Source organism: Canariomyces notabilis (genome assembly GCF_033297395.1).
Source record: "Canariomyces notabilis strain CBS 508.74 unplaced genomic scaffold N656scaffold_1, whole genome shotgun sequence".
Lineage (NCBI taxonomy): Eukaryota > Fungi > Ascomycota > Sordariomycetes > Sordariales > Chaetomiaceae > Canariomyces > Canariomyces notabilis.
This window is the reverse complement of record NW_027041823.1, coordinates 1,663,627-1,685,996: the sequence shown is the minus strand read 5'-3', so window position 1 is coordinate 1,685,996 and position 22,370 is coordinate 1,663,627. Positions and strand designations below refer to the sequence as shown.

The 22,370-nt window shown below is 56.2% G+C and overlaps 12 protein-coding genes across 12 annotated transcripts; 7 read left to right on the top strand and 5 right to left on the bottom strand.

Annotated features, from left to right (window-relative positions):
* The first annotated feature begins 241 nt into the window (after window positions 1-241).
* N656DRAFT_841166 (uncharacterized protein) lies at window positions 242-1,320 on the top strand. The gene is made up of 2 exons (XM_064818978.1): window positions 242-666; window positions 785-1,320. The coding sequence occupies exons 1-2, from the start codon at window positions 646-648 to the stop codon at window positions 1,019-1,021; spliced, it is 258 nt and encodes an 85-aa protein (XP_064675078.1). The 5' UTR covers window positions 242-645; the 3' UTR covers window positions 1,022-1,320.
* A 19-nt stretch (window positions 1,321-1,339) lies between these two features.
* On the bottom strand, window positions 1,340-4,258 carry N656DRAFT_764712 (DNA repair protein; the record flags this gene model as incomplete). The annotated part of the gene is made up of 2 exons (XM_064813352.1): window positions 1,340-4,114; window positions 4,202-4,258. 2 exons carry the CDS (start codon window positions 4,256-4,258, stop codon window positions 1,340-1,342), a joined length of 2,832 nt encoding a protein of 943 aa, XP_064675077.1.
* Window positions 4,259-4,662: 404 nt separating this feature from the next.
* N656DRAFT_773655 (uncharacterized protein) lies at window positions 4,663-5,187 on the top strand. Its single transcript, XM_064814102.1, has 2 exons — window positions 4,663-4,790; window positions 4,852-5,187. The coding sequence occupies exons 1-2, from the start codon at window positions 4,740-4,742 to the stop codon at window positions 5,008-5,010; spliced, it is 210 nt and encodes a 69-aa protein (XP_064675076.1). The 5' UTR covers window positions 4,663-4,739; the 3' UTR covers window positions 5,011-5,187.
* Window positions 5,188-5,673: 486 nt separating this feature from the next.
* On the top strand, window positions 5,674-7,885 carry N656DRAFT_841163 (WH1-domain-containing protein; the record flags this gene model as incomplete). Its single annotated transcript, XM_064818977.1, has 3 exons — window positions 5,674-5,908; window positions 5,962-7,771; window positions 7,857-7,885. The coding sequence occupies exons 1-3, from the start codon at window positions 5,699-5,701 to the stop codon at window positions 7,883-7,885; spliced, it is 2,049 nt and encodes a 682-aa protein (XP_064675075.1). The 5' UTR covers window positions 5,674-5,698.
* Window positions 7,886-8,810: 925 nt separating this feature from the next.
* On the bottom strand, window positions 8,811-10,036 carry N656DRAFT_43591 (nucleic acid-binding protein). The gene is made up of 4 exons (XM_064809649.1): window positions 9,608-10,036; window positions 9,449-9,539; window positions 9,212-9,369; window positions 8,811-9,111 (listed from the first exon to the last, which is right to left on the bottom strand). The coding sequence occupies exons 1-4, from the start codon at window positions 9,664-9,666 to the stop codon at window positions 8,943-8,945; spliced, it is 477 nt and encodes a 158-aa protein (XP_064675074.1). The 5' UTR covers window positions 9,667-10,036; the 3' UTR covers window positions 8,811-8,942.
* Window positions 9,976-11,227, top strand: N656DRAFT_43644 (uncharacterized protein). Its single transcript, XM_064809650.1, has 2 exons — window positions 9,976-11,056; window positions 11,112-11,227. Exon 1 carries the CDS (start codon window positions 10,158-10,160, stop codon window positions 10,854-10,856), a length of 699 nt encoding a protein of 232 aa, XP_064675073.1. The 5' UTR covers window positions 9,976-10,157; the 3' UTR covers window positions 10,857-11,056; window positions 11,112-11,227.
* A 251-nt stretch (window positions 11,228-11,478) lies between these two features.
* On the bottom strand, window positions 11,479-13,487 carry N656DRAFT_722182 (phosphopantothenate-cysteine ligase-like protein). The gene is made up of 7 exons (XM_064812496.1): window positions 13,086-13,487; window positions 12,954-13,006; window positions 12,783-12,829; window positions 12,368-12,671; window positions 11,980-12,308; window positions 11,893-11,914; window positions 11,479-11,828 (listed from the first exon to the last, which is right to left on the bottom strand). Exons 1-7 carry the CDS (start codon window positions 13,279-13,281, stop codon window positions 11,601-11,603), a joined length of 1,179 nt encoding a protein of 392 aa, XP_064675072.1. The 5' UTR covers window positions 13,282-13,487; the 3' UTR covers window positions 11,479-11,600.
* Window positions 13,488-13,567: 80 nt separating this feature from the next.
* Window positions 13,568-15,232, top strand: N656DRAFT_825622 (uncharacterized protein). The gene is made up of 2 exons (XM_064818451.1): window positions 13,568-13,833; window positions 13,892-15,232. The coding sequence occupies exons 1-2, from the start codon at window positions 13,762-13,764 to the stop codon at window positions 15,032-15,034; spliced, it is 1,215 nt and encodes a 404-aa protein (XP_064675071.1). The 5' UTR covers window positions 13,568-13,761; the 3' UTR covers window positions 15,035-15,232.
* On the bottom strand, window positions 15,075-17,054 carry N656DRAFT_773651 (MFS general substrate transporter). Its single transcript, XM_064814101.1, has 3 exons — window positions 16,691-17,054; window positions 16,418-16,629; window positions 15,075-16,354 (listed from the first exon to the last, which is right to left on the bottom strand). The coding sequence occupies exons 1-3, from the start codon at window positions 16,763-16,765 to the stop codon at window positions 15,268-15,270; spliced, it is 1,374 nt and encodes a 457-aa protein (XP_064675070.1). The 5' UTR covers window positions 16,766-17,054; the 3' UTR covers window positions 15,075-15,267.
* Window positions 17,055-17,465: 411 nt separating this feature from the next.
* On the top strand, window positions 17,466-18,348 carry N656DRAFT_43487 (uncharacterized protein). Its single transcript, XM_064809644.1, has 4 exons — window positions 17,466-17,602; window positions 17,656-17,668; window positions 17,727-17,931; window positions 17,987-18,348. Exons 1-4 carry the CDS (start codon window positions 17,550-17,552, stop codon window positions 18,160-18,162), a joined length of 447 nt encoding a protein of 148 aa, XP_064675069.1. The 5' UTR covers window positions 17,466-17,549; the 3' UTR covers window positions 18,163-18,348.
* A 186-nt stretch (window positions 18,349-18,534) lies between these two features.
* N656DRAFT_793967 (uncharacterized protein) lies at window positions 18,535-19,278 on the top strand (the record flags this gene model as incomplete). The annotated part of the gene is made up of 1 exon (XM_064817225.1): window positions 18,535-19,278. The coding sequence occupies one exon, from the start codon at window positions 18,535-18,537 to the stop codon at window positions 19,276-19,278; it is 744 nt and encodes a 247-aa protein (XP_064675068.1).
* A 998-nt stretch (window positions 19,279-20,276) lies between these two features.
* Window positions 20,277-22,168, bottom strand: N656DRAFT_773647 (uncharacterized protein). Its single transcript, XM_064814100.1, has 2 exons — window positions 21,602-22,168; window positions 20,277-21,540 (listed from the first exon to the last, which is right to left on the bottom strand). Exons 1-2 carry the CDS (start codon window positions 21,666-21,668, stop codon window positions 20,483-20,485), a joined length of 1,125 nt encoding a protein of 374 aa, XP_064675067.1. The 5' UTR covers window positions 21,669-22,168; the 3' UTR covers window positions 20,277-20,482.
* Between the last annotated feature and the right edge of the window lie 202 nt (window positions 22,169-22,370).

Here is a 22,370-nt window from a genome sequence, read left to right as displayed (position 1 = left end):
CGGTAGTCAACGTTATCTTGGGGTACACTATTGTAGTATGGCACATTGGCATTCCCTTTACTGGCCGTCGCTGTGCATCATTGCGTATGGAAACAAGCCGGGCGCGGCGCAGACGTATCCGACATCATAGGTGCCAGGGCGAGGCGGCCATGCACCTTACCGGGTATGTGACATGCACCAGCCACGACGAGGAACCAGTAATAATGCTACAAACTGTGGAAGATAGTACGCTTCTACACTAAATACGAGTCTTGTTTAGGTGAAAGATCGGCGAACCCTGGCGCATCCAAGCGACCAAAACGGGAAAGCACCCTCGAACTGCGAGTGACGTCATGGCCACTTACACTGCGACCTGGGCACTGCGGGTGATGGCGATGATGATGATGATGATGATGATGATCAGTGAAGGCCACGAGACTTGACAAACCTGTCATTGTAGAGCAGCTTGGCCAGCCAATACTCGATACATATATTCCCCTCTGCCACTCACCTTTTCTCCCTCGCCATCATCATCACAATCATCACCTGCCAACCAGAACATCAACAAATAAGAAGCATTCACACGTGCAACAAACTCCATCACAAATCACAAATTACAGACCACAACACTCAAACAAGACACAACAACATACCAAACCATCCAAAATGGGCGCCGTCGTCTCCTGCGTAAGCAACGCCTCCATCTCTCCCGACCCGGATCACAAACCGCCTGCCATCCTTTGTTGGCAAAAGCCTGCACCGAGCACACAGACATAGTCGATATACTAACCTGGGTGTACTATAGCTTCAATCCGCGCTGCGCACCATCGGGCGCACAATCATGGCCATCATCAACGGCATCGGCGGCATCATCATGGCCATTGTCAACGGCATCGTCAACTTCCTCGACATCATTGTCGGCTGCCTGACATGCAACCGCGCCGGCGGTCGGCGCCACCGCAGCCACGCCGGCGGCGTGTCGACGGGTCGGTCTAGGGGATTCGGCAGAAGAAGGCATGTTGGGGGTACTAGTACCATCTAAACTTCAACACGACTTCTTCCTTGGAAGGAGGATGAAAGAGAAGGGAGCATGGAGGTGTACGATGGGGGATTTCTTTTCGTGATGGGTAACCCGGTTTCCTTTTGATGGCTTTCTGCAGTTTTTGCGATATCAGATGGATGGCGAGATTATGAGATACCCAAGCAAGCTATGTTCACACTGTTGGGGAGGCTAAGAGGAGAGAGAGGGTTATGGTCCGTCATACCGTTTATAGCCAGTCAGTCAGACGCAAAGCGTGCTCTTTTGTCAGCATTTCTACTTATCAACACTCCAACAAAAACGACCCAAATATGGTGTGTGCTATTGACCCCCATACTCGTCCTCGAGAAGATCCTTGGCAAAGAAGCCGTAAATCTTGCGCGCCGCCTCCTTGCCAACCAACGGCTCCAGCTCCTCGACCGTCATGTTGGCCACCTCCTTGATGTTTTCCGTCTTGAGCGTAATATTGATCAGATTCTTTGGCGTCACCCCAGGCACCGCAGCCAGCATCTCCTGCGGCTCCGCATTGAACGTCTGTTCCTCGGCCGGCGCGTCCTGATCCAGCCCCGCCCTCACGGCAGCGATTGGGTCCGGCTCCGCCTCCTGCGCTTTGAGCCGCTCAAAAATCTCGGCCGTCTCGTACGGCGACGAGGACCAGATAATCCTCAGTTTTGGGAACGCCAGCGTGAGCAGCACAATCTTGCTCTGCAGGTCGTTCGCGCCCGCGTTGGCGGCGCTCACGCTCGACATGCTACCCGAGAGGTCTGCAAAGGGCTCCAGAGTAAAACTCTTGTTCTGGTCAAACTCGATCAGCAGCATCGGGTTCTTGTAGTGCTGGAACATGGTCTCGCACTGGCTGTACAGGCGGCCGTCTTTGAACGAGCTGATGAGGTCGCTAACGCTCTTGCGCTCGACGCATATGGTCGGGCTGAGGATGTAGTCGCCCACCGTCAGCATGCAGGGCACAATGATCATGGCCCGCCCGTGCAGCAGTGACGGGAGGGAGGAGCGGAACTCTCGCACGTCGACGACGACGCGCGGCGGTTGCGCCGTGGCTGCGAGCCTGCCGCCACCGGCGATGCGCGTGTTGATGGTGCGGAGGAACGCCTCCTGTGGGTCTTCGACGCCCTGCAGATCTGTTGTCAAGACGACCGACATGCTGGCGCGCTCCTTGATGAGCTTGGTAAAAGCGTCCTTCTCGCGGCGAACGGTCGACAGGTAGCGCTGTTCCTCAACCGACCCGCCGTAGTACAGAAAGTACACCCTGACGTTCCTGTCGTTGTGGGAAGAACGGTACACTTCCACCCGCCGGATAAAGGACGCGTCGGGCTCGTACATGACGATGTATCTTGGCTTGACCTCCTCTAGTACATGCTCGTCCTGGTCTCCGTCGTACGCATGGATTACCACGAGGTCCTGCATGTCGTACAGCTGATAGTAATCGTCCATGTCCTCCAAGGGATCGGCGGTTATTTCCTCCTTTTGTTGTGCTTCTTCCTCGGTGGGTTCGACCTCGGCCATCAGCTCCGCGACTTCGCCGGGTTTCTCAAAATACTGCGCTATACTTCCATTCTCGAGGCGGCCCGGGCCTGTGCCTACAGATCCGCCGCCCCGAACCCTCCGCCTCTTGTTTGGAGGCGCCCTGCCTTTCGACTGGGCGAGACGTGGATCCACTGCGCCATTGATCGCCTTTTGGTTCTCTGAGAAGAGAGTCGCGCTGACCTGGGCGAACTCGCGCTTCCATTTGAGGTAGTTACGCATTTTTCTCCTCAACATAAAAGCAGCAGATGGCTTGTCCTCCTCTGGGTCGTAGATTTCCTCGACTTTCTTTTGCGTCCTCGGCTTCACGTTCATCGTTTGAAGATAGTCGCGGAGCTGTCGGCACGTATTTGTGTCTGAGCACATGATCAAGATGGTGCCGTTGGAGTCATCGCGGACAGCGGGCTCAAAGTAGATATCTCGATCAATTTCTTCTAGTACTTCTGCCAAGACGGCCCATTTGGGCTGTTCTTCCAGCACCGGTCGCAGTTCGTCAATGTTAGTGTCCGGTCCTGCTTTCTTGGTGCTGGAGTAGACACGCCTCTTTGCCGTGTCGAAAATGGTCTGCGCGGCGTCGAGAAAGAGCCACGGAGATTGCGTCTGCCTTGTCGACCCAGGGGGTGGCGAATGGGCGGCATGGATGGTGTCGAGTTGCTGGAGGAACGAGACGGCATCCAAGGCCAAGACGGACTGAAGCATGCCTCGAAGTACGGTCAAATCGTTCACGATCTGCTTCGTCTTCCAGCTGACTCGGTGCCAATTGGGATCGAGCTGACGACGGACCATGACATCGAAATTCTTGAGCAGGGCGCTGTCAAGGTTCCAGTCATCCATTTCCAGTCCCGTATTGTTCTTTTTGAGCTCGTGGATGCTGACCTCAACGCACTCCATGACAGCATTCTGGATCTCGCGCATTGCATCTGTCATTGGGACTTCCAGCTCGATGACTTCGGCCTTTTTTTTCCCCTCGAGTGCCTGGGCAACATGGACATGGAAGCGTGGCCAGAGCGATACTTTCCGGACAAACATATTCCTCATCATGGTGGCCAGAGGTGAGAAGCCCGTTGTAAAGGGATCCGGGTTGTCTGAGAAGGCCTTGAGGAAGCCGACCTTGTTCTTTTGACGGTAGATCCTCAGGATAAAAGCCTCCAGGGATGTGGCAACAATCCGGTCTGCATGGAGAACAATCAGGCCCGTAATTGTTTCGGGATTTAGTAGGCCGGTCAGCATATCGACAATCAGGATGCGGGACGTGATGCTGAAGATGCCACCGGCGGCGTACAACTTCTCGCGGGCTGCCACGCTGGTGAAGTCGGTGTTGACCACGGTCAACCCCCTGGCCCGGGGCGACATGCTAATAGCAGCATGCTCTGCAAGGGCCTCGCCAATCCAAGCGTTTTCCCTGTCCTCTGCACTGACGATGACAATCAAGTTGTTGCCGGCCGCATCATACGAGTGAAGCAGGTTGGTGACGAGACGGATGAGCCCCAAGCCCCGCGCCAAGATGACGAGCTCATCTTCTTTTCGCAGTTCCTCGAAGAGCTTCTGCTGGTAGACCTGCGACGACCTAGTTTGAGCAATTGATCACAAAGGTAATGAGGACACGCTGAGGGCAAGGCAGCAGGTAATTATCGGTCAGCATACAAGAGGAAGTGAAAGCTTTACGGGCTGCACAGACTGCGAGGTGGCGGCAGCCGCCATCCGGGGCGCGTGGTTCAGGTGCCCGTCTCGATGAACCAGATAGGAACCTATCGATCAGAGGTGACACGCAGCGTCCATGTCGTTGTCGTCGTCGTCGTTGCTTGGTATGGATCGTGTAATACATTACAGGTTACGATTACAATTACGCGGATGAGGTGGAGCCTGTCAGCCGGAGGCAACACCGCAGCGACGGAACTGCCCAACCAAACCCACTTCAGGATCCCGTGGACGAGATTACCAGCAGGTACCCCTTAGCACCGACGTCATTGTCCTCCCACCTGCTCAGATGTGCATTACCAGCTCAACGGCTTTGTCAAGAGAACAAGGCTGAGGATTTAAATGCCAACTGCTCTCGTTTCTCCTTTCTCATCGAGTTTCTCAGAGGATATCAAAACCCAACCAACATAGAACAAGAGAAAGCCTCGAGAAAGTACGGAGTACATAACCTACTTGACCCACTTCCACTGAAACCCAAATCACCATGGACTCTTCCAAGACAACCCAACAGCAACAGAAGGACACCAACCAGCCGGTAAGTCTCACGAGTCTGAGTGAAGTTGTACTTACCGCTTACACAGCATGTTCTATGCAAGACCGAAGGCAGCGGGCTGAACAAGGTGACCGACAAGGTCAAGGCTGCCTTCCAAGCTCACTCGGCAAACCCCGGCCCCGTCATTCATGACGACTTCAAGGCCCAAGAGGAAGGGACGAAGGAGGAGCGCATGGCCAAGGCACGAGAGATGAACAAATAAGCAATGAGCAGGCTATGATAGAGCCAGGGCGATTTCATAATGATTATGATGGTTTCCGAGGAATGTCACAGCCAACATTGACTTTCTTTTACTGAGGAGACCTTATGTACTGTACGAAGATGATAATGAAGGCAAGCGGTAATTTTTGATTATGACAAGATGCAGTGACAATACGTAATAATACCAGATCTTGCGTGGCTGCTCTGCGGCTGTGCTAACATTACCTAATTAGTGAAGTTACTCCGTATCCCACCAACACAACACAGCTTGGTCCCTGAATCCTTCGATCTTCCATCACGGTGATGAAAGCCAAAGCAAACTCTGATATTCCAGTCACGACACTCTGTTGAGGTCGCCCGTTTGACTCGCCCGTGCCATCGTCTCCTTACCGATTCTGGCTCTGGCTCTCACCGCTGGCCCTTTTGCCAGCAAAACGCCGAGTCGCCGACTTCGCACTGCGGCGCCGGGCCGTGACCACAAATTAGCGCCTTCATTCACCACATACGCCTCTCTCGACAAAGGTGACGACCAGTCGACCCTGCGAGATAACACCTCGCCGCCCGCCCAGAAAGCGTCGCTTCGTCCTACACGGATTCTCTCGATCTATGCGTACCTGGCTCTTGACACTCTGACGGACGTAACAACAGGCAGTTACGTATTCCGGGGCCGACCCCTCTCCTGATTCGAAATGCCGTCAATCTTGAGCGACGACGACAAGGAGACTGTCAAGCGCTTCGTGCCCAAGAAAACCAACAAGATCCATGCTGTTGCCGTTGCCAGGCTCTACATAGCCTATCCCAACAGGTCAAAATGGACATACACCGGCCTGCAAGGCGCCGTCGTGCTGGCCAATGACCTTGTCGGCAACACGTTCTGGATCAAGATGGTGGATATTTCGGTAACGCTCTCGAGTCAAATACGTTGGATGCACCATTGCTGACAAAGGGATAGCCCGGGAACCGAGGAGTAATATGGGATCAGGAGATTTTCGAGAATTGGAGGTACAGCCAGGATCGCGTCTTCTTCCACACTTTTGAGTTGGAAGAGTGCCTCGCTGGATTGTCGTTTGTGGATGAGAAGGAAGCGAAGCAGTTCCTGAAGAAGATGAACGAGCGGGAGGAGAATGCAAGCAAGGCCACCAAGAAAACACGCTTCGGGGGCCCGGCACCCGGCGCCAGTCACCACAAGCACCATGGAATACTCGGCGGCATATTCGGAGGCCATCGACATTCGTCAGCCCCCACGCCACCCGAGTCACCGCGTGCGTCCGCCCCGGTAAGGGACAGCCGTTCCGGTAGCATCAATGGCCATCATAACAGAGCATCGCAATCAGATTTCGCTGAACTGGATGCCTTTGATCCTCAGTGGAGGGAGAATTTCGGAGACGACCTGAAATCCAAGGGCTTGACTGATGACTTTATTCGCGACAACCAAGATTTCATTATCAGTTTCCTCAAGGAGCAGCAGGAATTGCAGAGCAAGCAGGCTGTGTCAGCGCCTCACCCACCACCCCCTCCACCTCCGGTCAATGGATCCAGCCCAGCACTGAGAGCACCCCCGCCTCCACCACCGGCGGCAGCTCAGCGTTCAGTTTCCGAGACAATAGCGGCACCTCCGCCTCCAAAGAGAGGGCCAGCTCCTCCGCCACCCCCAGCCCCGAGGAGGTCTGCCAGGTCCGAGACGCCGGAACACCGCGAACCGACACCGCCCCGAGACTCTCCACCCCCTCCTGCCCGGCCTCGATTCGCTGTTCCTCCACCCATTGCTGATGCCGGCAAATTCGCACGGGCCGAGCCTTCTCGCGCGGCACCGTCGACCTCCGCAGCCGGGCCACCGCCCCCGCCCCGGCCGCCAAAGACGCCGATCGATGATGCGGAGCCCGCTCAAAAGTATGGTGTGCCCCCGCCCTTTACCGGCCAACGCAGCGTGCCTCCCCCACCGCCTAGCCGCGGTCATGCTCCTCCTCCACCACCGTCTAGGCAGCCAGCGCAAACACACGCCCCAGCTGCAGCACCACCTCCGCTGCCTCCCAAGGCCCCGGTATCGAGCGCTCCGCCAATTCCGCCGATGAGCTCTCGGCCGCCTCCTACTCTACCAGTTAGGAGTCCCGCTGCTGCTCCGCCGCCGCCGCCCCCATTGCCATCCTCTCACGCACCCCCCGCTCCACCATTACCCTCATCCAGCGGGCCGCCGCCTCCACCACTCCCCGCTTCCAGCGCTCCGCCTCCTCCTCCGCCGGCCCCGCCGCTGCCAACAGCGAGCGCGCCTCCCCCTCCGCCGCCTCTCCCTCCAGTTTCGGGCGGCGGCGCACCACCACCTGCCCCGCCCCCGCCGCCACCCCCTCCGGGTCCCGGGGGGATCAGCGGCATCCCGCCTCCGCCTCCGCCTCCCCCTCTGCCGGGAGTTGGAGCAGCAGGCATGCCACCCCCGCCGCCACCACCGCCTCCCCCGAACCGCGACTCGGGCTACTCATCCAGCGCGCCTGCGGCGGCTGCTGCCATTCCATCAATCGATCCCGGCCGTGCCGCCGTGCTGGATAGCATCCGTGGAGCGGGGGGCATCGCGGCGCTCAAAAAGGTCGACCGTAGCCAGATCCGCGACCGCAGCGCTGCCCTTGTTCCAGGCGGCGGGGGAGGAAGCGATACAGGTCCGCACGGCAGCGGCCTGCCGCCTGCGGGCGTCGCGCCCTCTGGAGGAGGAGGCATGGCGGATGCGCTGGCTGCTGCGTTGCAGAAGAGGAAGGAGAAAGTTAGTGGTAGTGGTAAGTCTTTCTTTTTCTTTTCTTTCCCTCTTTCTGTTTTGCTGGTTCGATGTCTTGTCTGTGGTCGACTAACGTTGTGCTGCAGATGATGAGGACGATGACGACGATTGGTGATTTTTATATTCGCTGTTCCAGTTGATTCGAATCGAGAATTCAAGCTTCTGTTCGAAATCGAACTGGTTGGGTGGGTTATGGATTATGGTATGGTTGGTATGGTTGGTATGGTTGGTATGATATGGTAAAGTTGGGGGGGTGTTGTCTGTTGGTGTGGCCTGTTGAGGGAGGATTGGTAACAGTCGGCAAGTAACCTGACAAGAGTTTCTGGGGCTACGAGTGCATGTGGCGAGAGCCAGGGGCTATCTGGTCATGGGATGGATAGCTCGAATTAGGAAGAGAGAAGGGGGAAAGGTGGGACTGACGAGAGAGACAGGTGGAACAGGTGAGAAGAGAGGTAGGAAGTCGGGCAGGCAGTTTGGTTTTGGAAACATCATTGTCTTACCCCGGCATTGCGTATCAGTTATCTTTACGCAAGCAAACCAGCTATCCTGCTACTGTAGGTGGTTTATCTGGCTGGGAGGCAAAAGTTCACTGTTGAACATCAAAGCGCGATCACTTTTGGGAGGTCTAGTAGTTCGTATAGAGTAGCAGAGTCACGAGAAATAGAAGCAGAATGAGTACTGTGAATAGGGAAAAAAAAAAAAAAAAACTTCAGAATTTGTAGGTCTGTACAGTTCTTTAGCCATACGTGATAGTCATCATACTGGAGACCGAAGGAAAGGAAAGTGCACTCATTCCACTAAGCAACCAACCCTCCAACCAGGAGACGAACCACGGCGATGACGTCTCTCCCATCACGGCCGCAGCCCTCTCCCTTTTTTCCATCCCCAGTGCGTCACTTGACATCCTGAACGAGCTAACCCACCAACTGTCGGGGACCTAGGGTTGAACATCCGCAGACATACCAATCAGAGGTTTGAGAGAGAAGACAGTTTTGTGCTTTCCACGCCTCGGAAAATCTTCCCTGGCCTCGGCCACACCAACTCGGCTAGTGGGCAACGAGGTAAAAAAAAAGAAATAACGAGGTAGGAAAGGGTGGGTCACGCCCCGAAGGGAAGTGAGCACATCCACACAAGCCCCAACAACAACGTCAGACACGAAAATAGCTGGGAGCTTAGATGTCCTCAATATCGATCTCCTTGCTCCCACCGGCATTGCCGCCGGTATCGCTTTCGCTATCGCGGTCCTCGTCAAACTCGAAGCCGCAGTCGCCGTCCTCGCCAGGGCCGAATGTGTCTGTCTCATTGATCTTGGCCGTGTCTGGGAGTTCGCCGTATGCCTTCCTAAAAACGGTGGGAGCGCGGTTAGCAATGTTATTGTGAAAGGACAATGGCAGCGGCGGGGTGGGGTATGTAGAAAAGGGGTCGGGTCGGGTCGACACACAAAGAGCGGGCCTCGTCGGCAGAGTACTTGAGAATCACGTCGCCCTTCTCGTCTTGGTACTCGCGCAGCGAGACAAGGATGATGTCGCCGTTGTTGATCCAGATCTTTTTCCGCAGCTTGCCGCGGATGAGACCGAGGCGCTTGACGCCGTCGAAGCACTGAATTTTGTGTTAATATTTACTTTGCCCACTATTCCCCGCCAAGTGTGGCGGGCAAAACAGGGAGAGCGCAGCATACCATGGCCTCGAGTCTACCGTTCCCCAGCATCTTCAATACCTGCGCATATTCTTGGCCATCTTCCTTGAATGTGAGCTCGCGTTTCTCGTTGCTGTAATTCACCACAAGTCAGCAATTGTGGTTTTGCGGCTATGAAAACGGACGGCGTAAAGGACGCACTCATTCTCGTTCTTTCCCCTGCGGCGGTTTTTGCCGCCCTTTCCCTTGTTCTTGGGCATTCTAACAGGACTCGCTCAGGCGATTATCGTCGGGAAGAGTTTCTTTTGTATTTGCGTGTTCGAGACTCAAGTAACAAGGTCCCGCCTGCTGTATCGTTCGACGAGTCTGTCGTCTTGCCGGTGTGATGCCGATTTGAGTGGAAAGGAAAAGCGGTTGGAGAGGGGCCGGTGTGCTAGCGCTTTATATGGAATGACTCTTTCGTGGGGCGACCGGGGGGGTGTTGGGTTTCGCCTTGCGCTGGTGGGGTAAAGCGGGCAGTGGCGGGGTGGAGCCCAGCACAGCTCGTTCAAAGAATCCCCGGTACGTTCCAATTCCTTGGCCCGAGCTCCCCGAACAGGCTTTCATCAACTTCAGTTTTCACCTTCGAGTCTTCCGCCTGATCAGGTTGATAAAACAGGCGATTCCAGAACAAGCGATGTGGCAACCAAAAACGCAGTAGGAATTAACGCAGAGGGAAATAGGCAAGAGACTCACCCTGCGATTGTTCACCATGATCCGGGGCTTGCGGCCGTGTCTCAGGCCAACACGACTCGCCCACACGTCTGCTCATTCAGCAACTCACCTTAAGCGGCCGCCGGCCCCTGATTTGGCCGACCACTCCAGCCCAAGTAGCCCGCCGCCCATCACCCCATTGATCATCACGCAGCAGGGATTAGAAGGATTTTGGCCGAGCAAAGAAGTCCGGCAATTCTCAGCCCAGTACCAAGTCGTATTCCCGACCGCACTGAGAGGACTGGCGAAGGAGCAGTTCAAAGAGTTCGGGGTACGGATTTTGGTGTGCAACAAGCACGTCTTCTCCCTCCATCACTACAAGTATCTCAGCGTCTTCGGACATGTCCTCGCCGAGAAGATTCTCGAGTCGTACAGGCAAAAAAAGTCGAGACCGCTTTGGATTTATGCGCAGACGGCCTCGGTCTCAGACGGCAGCAACTGCGTAGTGCAAACCACGGCCAAGAGAATGGTTTGGAAAGCGCTGCTCACCGCTCTGCGCGCGGTCGGCTACGACGAGACGGGCAGGAGCTTAGATGGGGAGAGCCAACGAGTCTTGCAAGGGACGATTCGCGTGGCGATTTCGGCCCCCAAGACTATTCTGAAATCCGACTTTGATGCTTTTGTGAAGCATCTTATCACGGTTCTTAAGGAGCAGGTTATCTCTCGTCTCGACTTCTCCCAGGGATCTCGTTCATAAACCTTCGAGATCCCATCGAGTTGTGTGCCGCCGCTTGTTCTCTGCCACAATCCGTTCAGCTAAGCAGCTAGAACGATAGGGGCATCAAGAGTACAGCGGCAAACAACCCGTTGGCCGATCACCCGTCATCTACCGAACAATCCTGCTTCTTTTCGTGTCCCCTGAAGAGGGAATGATAGAAGCCCGACCTTCGCCGTGAGGTACAGCAACCCAACTGAGCATACCTAGGTCACTCATCCGAACACCGGCACCCAGGTCTATCCGTTGCCCATCCGCCACAGGAGGAAGTACAGCGTGCCGTTAGACCCCGTCTACAGCCTGCCCGCAGCCTAGAGCCGCATCATCTAGGTTCATTACAACCGAGAAGGCTCTCACAGGTCTCCCCTAGCTTATAAGTCGACAGATGTGAGAAGAGTAGGGATTTAGCCGCCCCATAGGGTAGGCAACGTGGTGGCCCAGACAGTGACCACAGGCGGTCACGCAGAGGGTTATTTTATCATTATGTGAGGGTCAGCAAAGGAGTAGACGCGTGGAAGGCCGATCCTCCGTTGCGTTAACTAGGCTAGGGATAAGAGGATGCTTGTCCTGCTATCCCATGAGATGAGGGCATTGCAAGAATGTACGGACAAAATCAAGACGTATATTCTGAAGTGCCACAGGGCTCTGGTCGCTATCGGGGTGCTGATCTAATCTATGCAAAAGAGAAAACAATACAAAAATCCCAAACCAACGCTGAGTTTCCTCTCATGCTCGCGCCTTCTCCTCAAAGGTATGGATGTACTTGGAGTGCAATTCCTGCACCGCCGGAATGATGAGGCTCTCAATTTCAACCTCGGGCTCGCCATCAGGGAGGCTCTTGGGATCAAGAGGTTCGTCATTTGCTGCGACTGTGTCTGGGATGCTGTCTTCGGTTGAGCCCTTGCGAAATGGCACGCGAATCCAGTGGTCCGGGTTTCCGGGTGAGACGAAGACCTGCTCTCGTCAGTCTCGTTTGTGCTGGTGAATTTGGCGAGTGAGGGGGAGGGTGAGGACATACAACTTCCCACTTGCGCGTGGATCTTGATCATGCCTTATCAGCGGATGCTTGCTCCGCACGAATTTGATTAGAGGGGAGAGGACCTACAATAAGTTGCCAATCACCAGGTGGTGTTGGTACCGATCGAGAGAGTACCTCGCCTTGTGCACGAGGATAGTGGGATCCGTCTCCAGCTTGAACGAGACAATCATGCCCTGCGGTGACCAGCCCTCGACCAGGTTCTTCAGAAACTTGGGCACAGGGTCAAGATCGATTACTAGCCGCTTGCTCCTAGGAATTGACGGGGATGAATCGAAATTGTCGAATGTCTCCTCTTCCTCGGCAGCTCCCGGGCGGGCGCCTGCAGCGGCACCCACCTTCTTGACAGCGTCAACAGCGTTTGTACTTTGGATCTTGTGTTCCGACATGCGGTCGGGCTGTGTGATGTTAGCCAGAGAAATAGTCCACCGATACGCGGAGTGGCAAGCGAGCTCACGGGGACGAAGAAGTCGCTAACAGCAGCGGCCAGATACAGCAGGCCTCGCGGGCCCAGCGGGCGCATCAGCCGGGCAATGCTGCGCAGCTCATGCAGATAGTCAGAGATGCTGACAAAGGGTAGGACGAGAAGCATGTTGCGGTCCCGCGCATCGCGGTACTTGCGCAGCACGTGCAGCATCTTAGCCGCATCCTCGTCCCGAGCCACCACGCTGCCGTCAGGCCCCTCCCGGAGAAAATCGAGGAAGCAGTCTGTTGCATGGCTATAGTGGCGCGAGAATGGAAGCAAAGAGAATTGGCGATGTCTTTTTGGAGGGGAGTTAGCTGGCTGTTCCTTGCTTGCTGGTAGAGGTCTCCGGGGCAGAAAGGGGCCGAATATACGGCGGCATAAGGGGTGCATAGTGGAGTTCACATACAAGAAGAGGACGGCATATCCAGCTTCAAGAAAGTATTCGGCACTCGTCTAAACGGTTGACACAAGTTAGTCAAATGCCTTTCAGCCTGCCGCGTTGAAGGGAGTGTAGTAGGAAGGCGCCGCCATCCCAACCCTTTAGACCAGGAGTCTTGGCAGGCCGGAACGCACTTACAGCTCCACGAGTACCGGCTGAGAAGTTGTCGATGAACCGCACGGTCTGTTTCTCTGTCCGTCTGAGCGTGAGTGTCCGGCTGTGCTGCAAGTACAGTACATGGAATAGCGTCAGGGGTCAAAGAAGACATACCCAGCGGCACCGTTGTTCCCCCTGACGTAACCAGCACTAGTCGGCGGCCGGCAGCCGAGTGGTAGTCGATAAAGGCGCGAGCCTGAGCAACATGCTTCTCTAAGTCCTTTGGCGGTGGATTGGCGCCGAAGTAATGGTCCTCAGCCAGGGCGGCGAGGTTACCGGGCGGAGTCTCGGGCGTAATGCTAGATAGCATGATGAATATGCTACTCGATGGGATTAACTATGGGACTGGACAATGAATGAGCGAGGACCAGGACAAGGGGTTCGGGCCATGGTCCCAAGTTCGTTGCTGCCGAGAACTTCCACGTTGGAAGCTCCCCGCAACAGGTACTGAAGCTACTGCTGTAGTGTACAGTACGGGCGTGTGTCATGCAGGTGGTAGCTTTGGTGGGGTTCGGGAAGGCCTGCCTTGGAAAGCGGGGGCAGTTCCGGTGCTTTGTTTCCACTTCCAGCGCCAAGACTTTGTGCATACCGAAGCACAAGCAAGGGCAGGGCCGGGCTGCAAGGCGACTGGGATTCCTTCCGTCGACAATTCCCTTTCAAAGTTTCAAACACCAACCTGGAGCTTCCTACTCCGTACCTTGTCGACCAGCACCCAGAGCTTCCAGGGCAGCCCTCTAACGACGAACCGGCTACAGCTGTTCCACATATAATATCTGCCGAGTCTTCGACCATGCTCGTCTCTCTCACTGTCGGCAAGGTCGACGCCGGCGTCACCGTGCTGCTCACCCCCGACAAGCGCCTGGTTTGTTCCCTCCACCCGCTTTGTTCTAGTAGCCGTCTTTCTAATCCCTTCCCAATAGATTGAATTTCCATCAATACTTCTACCCCCAGATATCGCATCCGGGTCCATAGTCGACATCAATGTCTCGCGCAACAAGAGCTCCGAGATAGCGGCCGAGCGCGCCTTCCGGGAGCTCCAAGACCGGATTCTCTCCTCCTTCGGCGCAGCGGAGCCCTCACCTCCCGTCCTGCGGTGCCGAAACGCGACCCAGACGAGCGTCGTGCTCGAGTGGGACCCGATCCAGCTCGCGACGGCCGACCTGATCAGCCTGGCCCTGTACCGCAACGGCCAAAAGGCCGGCAACATTCCCAAGCCGCTGTCGATGCACACGACCAAGATCAGCGGCTTGGCCGTCGACACCGAGTACACGTTCCACCTGGTGCTGCGCACGACGGCGGGCACTTTCGCGAGCCAGCGGGTCGCCGTGCGCACGCACAAGATGACGGATCTCAGCGGCATCACCATCACGACGGGGATCCTGCCGCCCGCGGTGCGCGAAGGGCTGGTCGCCGCCGTGGAGCGCATCGGCGCCAAGATCGTCGACGGCGTGCGCATCGACACAACGCACTTCGTCACGGTCGAGGGCCGCGGCGTGCAGTGGGAAAAGGCCAACGAGCTCAACATTCCCGTCGTGCGGCCCGAGTGGGTCGAGGCTTGCGAGCGCAACGGCCGCATCCTCGGCGTCACAAAGTTCTACCTCGACGCCGTCCGCGTCGGCCCGGGCTTCGAAAACGACCAACAACAACGGCCCGGCACTGCCGGCACTACTACTACCACCACGACCGCTGCCGCCCCGCCGTCCCCGCCGCGTAAGGACTCAACAACAGGCCCTTCTAGCCGCGCTGGCATGGGCAGCAGCAGCCAGCAACCGTCAGAACCGGCCCCTGCTGAATACTCGGCGGCGTCACAAAAGGAGGAGGGAGGAGACGTCGAGTCGGAGTCCAGTGACAGCGAACAGGAGCCGGAGGAGAAGGTCAAGTCACCTGATGAGCAGAAGGTGCTGGCAGACGAGAGGAATCAGAAACGGCTGGCGGAGCGGCCCAAGCCGACAGTTGAAGATGATGACGACGACGAAATGCAGGGGGATAACGAGGCAAGCGAGGATGAGAAGGGCGGCAAGTCGCCTGGCGATGGTTCATCGTTCCAGGACGTGGCTCTATAATGCTGGGGTGGTTGGGCTTGAAAGCAGAAGTGTAGGACTACGGGCGCGAATGCGCTAGGCGTAATATTGTACCTGAGAAGTTGATGATGTTATGATACAGCGCCCTGGGCCTTTCCACCCTCATCCACCTGGTAAGGGGCGACATCCTTGGAGAACCATCTATTTTTCACCTATATCGGAAAAATCCAACACGTGCATTTCCAGCATATAGAAAACCCCCAGCGCTACGTATGCTACAGCTCTCTCTTATGATCATCCGCGCCGGCAGGAACAGGCTTTTGCCTGACCGACCCCGGCGGCGACTTTAACCCGAGCAAGACGAGCGTACACACACCCGCAATCCCGAGAGCACCCATGCCATAGGCAACCTCGCGCCCAGCCCACCAGTACACGCTCGTGAAGAGCACGGGGCCCAGCCCGCGCCCGAGCTGGCCCCAGCTCCTGAGGATGCCCAGCTTTCCTCCCCTTTCGTCCTCGCCCGCCTCGAAGCTGCTGAGAGCGTTGAGCCCCGTCACGACGGTGGCCGACGTGGTCGCGAGACACGTAGCCGCCAGGTATAGGCCAGACACGCTCTGGATGCGCGCGAGGAGCACAAAGGCGGCGAGGCAGGCCAGCACGCCGACCTTGACCGAGAGCAACGGCGGCAGCCGGCGGGTCACGCCGCCTTGCAGAATCGAGGCTACCAAGCCGACGTAGCCGAGTAAACGCCCGTTCTTGGCCGATGTGTACTCGAACAGGTCGTACGTCATGAAGGGCAGCGAGAACTCCATGCCTGAAAAGAAGAGCAGGAAGGTCATGTGCACCAGGTTGAGCAGGAAATGCGAGTTTGTCCGCTGGACTGGCTGCGGCGCCGACTTGGGCTTCCTTTTTACCCTTGCTGCCGTGTCTAGGTTCGTGAGCGAGGGAAGGGTCTCCGGCAGGCTGAAGTACAGATACACCGTCTCGGTGACGATCAGGAAGAGCGACACGCCAGCGGCGGTTGCAAACGGATTGGCGGCCACGGTGGCAATGGAGCTGAGCCAGGCGCCCAGCGCTGGCCCAAAGGTGAACGCGATGGAGAAGCACGCGCCGATGAGAGCCATGGTCGAGCCGCGGCTGTTGGCATCCGAGATGTCGGTCGCGATGGCCGTGGCAAGCTGCACGTTGCCCTCAGAGAGCCCGCCGACGATGCGCGAGGCCAGGAACGTCCGGAAATCGACAGCTACGACCCACAGCAGCACCGACAGTATGTTACCAATCATACTGGCGAGCAGGGCGGTGCGCCGGCCATATTTGTCCGAGAGGTGGCCAATTACCGGAGAGGCAACTGCTTGGAGGAGTCTGCAGGAGGCGATGTTAGTGCTGAATACTAAGATGCGGTGAAAGGCATTTGTCGGAACATACGAAAAGAGACTCCCCAACGCTCCGCCCAGCAGAACGATGTCATAGCGGGAGTCGATTGGCCGCGCAAAGGCAGCCTTGTATGCGTTGAGATAGCCGAGCACGCTTGAGAGTAATGTCGTCGACGGCTGGCCGGCGGGATCGACAGGGGCCTCTGCGTTGCGGTAGAACTCGAGCAGCTTGGGGAACAACGGGAGGATGAAGGTGAAGGATATCTGCGGCGCACGCTTTGTTAGGCGACCGTCGCGTGGGCCGAGTGCTTGAAAGGGCACATACCAAATCGAGCAGCAGGGAGAAGAAGATGACTCGTAGGACCCTTTTTCGGGTGGCTGCCTCAACCGGTGGCGCCATCTCCTTGTAATTCTAGTCTCTGATGAACGACGATCTCGAGATCCTACCGTCGATCCGGGTGATTACTTCTGGAAGAAAAGGTGAAATCTCCAATCATCTATCACGGCCAGCACAATAAGAAAATTGTGAAATCTCATAGATACAATATCTAGTGAAAAGGAGGGACGAAAAGATCAGAGCCAAAGAGACAGAAATCTAGTAGCGTTGCAGCATCATGTTGTCGACAAGTTACGGATACAACGTGGTGGGTTCTTGGAATCTGCACAAGCATCTTGAGCCGGCACGGAGCTTCGACCGAAAGGGCCACAGATCCACTGTGTAGGCGAGCATTTGTACACTGTAGATATTGGCGTGAGGTAAGGGCGCCACAGCGCCACAAATGAAACTGTTTCAATTTACCAAGGGCAAGCCACATATTCCAGCCTTTTGATCCCACGACCGGGATACACCCATGCCATGGAATGGGTACTCCTTCCCATCTCAACGCTCATCAGTCATGATCCTTTTGGGCAGGAAGATGCCAACTCCTCATTGAACCTTCCCGGTCTTTTATTGCTTATGCTCACTTGTCCTACTTCTTTCACCAACACGAGTAGTTCCTGCCTTAGTGTATGAATGAATGCCTCTGGGAAAGTTCGAGCAACTGGGATCTCTGGGGACTGGCTGTCCAGCTGTGTATGGAATTCTCCGTTATGTTAGATATTCAGCAGTCCCAGATCAGCCCTGGATTCTCCAAAACGCGACAAGTACTTGACGATTCATCATCTCGGTCAAATTCACTACTATGCAACTGTCGCTGTACACCACCTCGCTACAGTCCGGTAGCAAGAACGAAAGGTCAGTCCAGCCCGCGTCCTTCGCATTATGATCGTCCTCATCGGCGAGACTAGAACTTATAGTAATGTCTTAAACACGGACCGCTCTTAGGTCCAGCTGAGCCAGCTAATGTTGGGCTCGGCAGAGGTCGAAAATGACCAGGCAGAAGAAGAAACGCACGGCTGCCGAACGACGCCTCAACAGCTCCGCAATGCAGGGGGAAGACACCGAAGCCATTCCGCCAGTCCGCCAGCCAATGCAGGAACACATCCATCCTGCACCGCTGCAGCCTCGAGGTACTTGTGAGTGTCTTCAGAATGAAACAAACATTCTGCTGTCGCCACGTTCCCATGCAAGGGATGATCAGCTCGAAAAGCCCAGAATGCCAGAATGAGTTACACCAACTTCACCTGGTCCATCCGGAGATACGCCTTGGATGTTCCGGGTTCTGTATGTCTTACCGCCATGCGAGCCCCTTTCACATAGCGGTGCCGGACAGTCTTGGGTGTTCGTGTTGTCGTCTGTCGCCCACTCCGGATATCGACAATATGGAAAGCAATCAAACCGCACATCTCCTTTAGCCGCCAAGCCTACATATCCGGACAGTGCTTCAGGATCTCCCCAAGTACCGCCAATGTACCCTACGCCGCTGTCATCTTATACCCCCGTCTATGTTTTGTTTCCCCCCTTGTCTGTGAGGCGTCTTCTGCAGACAGGCCGTGAGATGTCACATCCACGGCGCCGAGCGCCTGTTTTGCTCTCCGGTTGCAATTTGTATAATGTCTATTAACGTTATGTATAAAGGGATCTGGCTCCCACTCTCTATTCAAGATTCTGTTCCCTTTCTCCCTCCAGTGCCCAAGGTGCCATCCACTCGTTCTTGTCATTCGCTGCTTGCGTTCTTCAACTCTGCCTCGAGTCGTCACTTCTTTTTTAAATAAAGGATACCCAACATGAAGACTGCAATTACTGCTCTCGTTGCCCTTGCGGCCCATGCCGTTGCCCTCGGCGTCGACGTCAACGCCGGAGTCGGTGTAGGTGTCGGTGTCGGCAACGGCCACGGCCACGGCCACGGCGCCGTGGATATCGATGTCGATGCCGATGTCGATATCGATATTGATGTTACCCACGGCCATGGCGGCCACGGCAGACCTTCCGTCACCGGGTCGGCTTCCCACCCGCCCAAGTGGACCACGAGCACCGTCTGGACCACCAGCGTCCAGACCATCACCAGCTGCCCTTCCACCGTCGTCGACTGCCCGTACCGCAGCAAAGCTGTCTACTCCACGGTCACCGTCGCCGTCAGCACAACCGTTTGCCCCGTAAGCGAGGTCGAAAAGACTTACACTCCCACCGCTGCGCCCCCTCCTCCGGCCTCCACCCACACGTACGCTCCTCCGCCGCCTCCGCCTGCCAGCTCCTCGGCCTACTATGCTCCCCCGCCGCCTCCGCCGGCCAGCAGCTCGGCCTATGCTCCTCACCCGGCTCCTCCGGCTGCCAGCTCGCCCGCCTACACTCCTGCGCCTGCCCCTGTGGTGACCCCGTCCCCGTCGCTCACCACCAAGTCTGTTGGCACCGTTGCTGCCCCGAGCAAGACGTCATCGTACTCAGCAGTTGTCACGGCCGGCGCCAGCCACAACGCCCAGCGTGCAGGCGGTGCTCTCGCGGCCCTTGCCGTCGCCGCTGCGCTGCTCTAATTGGGTCTCCATGGTGGAATTTAAGGGGGCTTTATGAACCACCGGGTGTCTTCAAGAACTTGAGTATCCGGGGTTGGAGCTGAAAATTTTGGGGTTGAACAGGAAGGAATTGGATGTCTGGCCATGTAACTACTGTACACTTGCGACAGCGCTTTAACTCACCTTGGCTGCGGAGGACATAGATTTTTTCCTGGACAGTCTCTAGGTACCTAGTCATAGTCTGATTTTGCTATGAGATAGGTTCCTGGGACTTGGACCCGCCTTACCAGTTTTTTTAATCACTCTTTTGCCTACGTAATACCCTTCGATTCATACTTTGGCGCTGACCTGATGTCTAATGTCTTGGCATTCGCAGGTGAGTGTAAACTTCCAGATCGATGGTGGTGATGGGTATAGCTCTTGAACAGGCCCTCAGGACCGCTCGGTCTTGGATGCACTGTCCGAACTCCCCAGTGTGGCGACATAATTGACCTGCAAGTAACGTACGAAGTAGTTTATTTTGTCTCTATCAGCCCCTATTTACCCGCGCCGCGCCGTAAGCAAGGAACAGCAACCCGCTCCATCCCGTCCCTCTGTTAAAGCTGCCTGCCCTCTCCAAGGTCAACCAGAACTCTGTCTAAGCGAAGCACATATTGTTCAGGTACCACAACAGGATGGCATAAACCCGCAGATTGCCAACAGGCGTCTTTCTGTGGGCCAGACCTGCCGTCATTGCTTTCTTGTGGCACCCAGCAGGGTGACTATAGCAGGACGCTGTATACAGCACCGAGACAAACTGGTGTATGCCTCGGACCGAAATAGGAGGACACAGCAGCAATAGTGTACCTGGTCCGCTGGGGGTTCAAATCGAGCGACATCATGGAGTGTAGCCAAATGGATTTCGCCAGGGGAGCTGGTTGGCCAGCCATGTCATTCTATACAGCAACTTGGGACATGATCATGACGAGGCCACTCGCTAATCGGTGTAGCTGTATACGCTGGTCGATACGAGGAATGGGCGGCAATTGCGTAACTTATCAACTCATCTAAGGCTGACGCCACTTGTATCAGCCCGGGCTACTGACATGTTATCTGTCTGGAATGTGACGCTGTCGGGCTGGGATGTAGGAAAACAGGGCCCTAAGCACAGTATCAAAACACATACCAAGATAGCAGGATTCCTAGCCTGTGCTGTGTATACCCGCGATGCAGACTCATCTCCGTACTACCCAGCCGTAAGAGAACCCCCACGACCCGAACTAACCACAAATCCGCCACCCCGTCGGGCACTTGCGGCCAGCCGCCTCGCCAGCTCGTCGACCCTCACCGCGCCGCCCAGAAGCTCCCGTTCGGCCTCGCGATCCCGCCCATTCCTGCCTACCACGACCAGCTTGACAATCTCCCCATCGTCGCCCATGACCAGGCGGCCGATGCGTCCGTCGGCCCACTCGATCGTGATATGCTTGGCCTCGGCATCGGAAGCCGTGATATCGAGGAGCCGGCCCGGCCCTTCCTCCTCTGGGGCAGCAGCCTCCTCCTCTGGGGCAGCGGTCTCCCCGTCCGCCTTCTTGTCCAGCCCAGCCGCCCGTCTCAAATCCCCCACCACCCCAAGCCGGTTGTGATATCTGATGACCTCCCTCCGTACCGCCCTCGCGAAGCGAGCTAAATCCTGCTTCTCTTGGATCTTCGCCCTCCCCTCATCACGGCCACCATCAACATCATCTCCTGTTTTCGGAGGCGCGGGTAGGTACCGCGCCGCCAGCCCCGCGACGGGGATGCACGCAGGGAGGGTGTGCCGATGCACACGCAGCCAGGTCTTCCCCTTCCCCTGCCGCCTCGCATTCCCATTTTCTCCAACCCCATTGCCACTACCATCAGCAGCAGCACCGGACGAATAAGGCCGGTTCAGCAAGACGTAATACGGCCTAAGGAATCTGCCGCGCGAGAGCACCTCGATGCGGATTCCCAGGATCGCCCCGCCGTCAACCGCGTGCGGGTCCGGGTCGCGCGCGCGAAAGGTCGTGACCCCGGCACACACGCGGTACAGGCACTGCTGGTTGTGGGCCTGCTGCTGGGCGGCGGCGCGGGCGAGGCGGGTTTTTTGGTCCTTGCCCAGACGGTTGGCCTTTAATAGGCTGGGAATCTCCTGCCCCTCCGATTTAGATGAGGACGATTCTGATTCAGATTCCGAGTCTGATGATTTATCCTCAAGATAACCTAGCACCCAAGCGCTTGCTGCCAGACCAGCTGCTAAGATGAATGCTCGGTTTCTGAGGTTGCGGGCTTTGATTTGAAAGGTTAGATTCTGGTCGGGATGGAATTTGGGAACGAAAAAAGGGCCTACCCTTGACTGCGGCATCACGGATCTCCTTATTGAGATGGTTTGTTGTAGTCGTAGTAGTCGAGGACATTGCTCGTGAATTAAGAATTGGCGTAGCGCGTGTAGCGCGTTTAACTGACGTTACTTCGTACAGGCGACAATATGTTGAGATAATTTGTGAGGTCGTCCACAAAGAGGGAATCTCGCGTATGAGGCGTCGACTGCAACGATTGAATACTCGTGACGAACAGTATCAACAGGTTCAAGTCAGGTAAGTAACATCTGAATATGCGGTTGAATTACACGACAGTGAGGCGACTCCTGTCAACGCGTGCCGCTCAAGATTCATTTAATTAGGTAGCGCGTTGACAGGGCGGCTAGCAGCGTGACAGCGTCGGCTCGGCAGAAAGTTGCTGTACGGTACGTGTACTATATCGTAATTGCCTTGGATATGAAGCAGCGCTTGGCCAATACAAGCGCTATTGATTCCCAACATTATTGAGTGTATCTTGTAAAACTGTAGTCATTGGCAGTAGAGCATTATATCTCCATCAAAAGACACTTCTAAAGTTCTGTCGAGTCTGTGTAAGGATCTGGCCACGCTCATGGAGTCAGGATTGGCTACGAGTGTCCATTACATTACATTACATAAACGCAGGGCACGTGCAGAAGCCACGGTTGCAGGTTACCTGCACTAACCGCAAGGCGCTAGACACCCCACAATCCACCAACCTGGAACCAATGACTCGGACGAAGCCCCCACTAGGCAGGGACGCCTCCGAGTTGCCGGGCC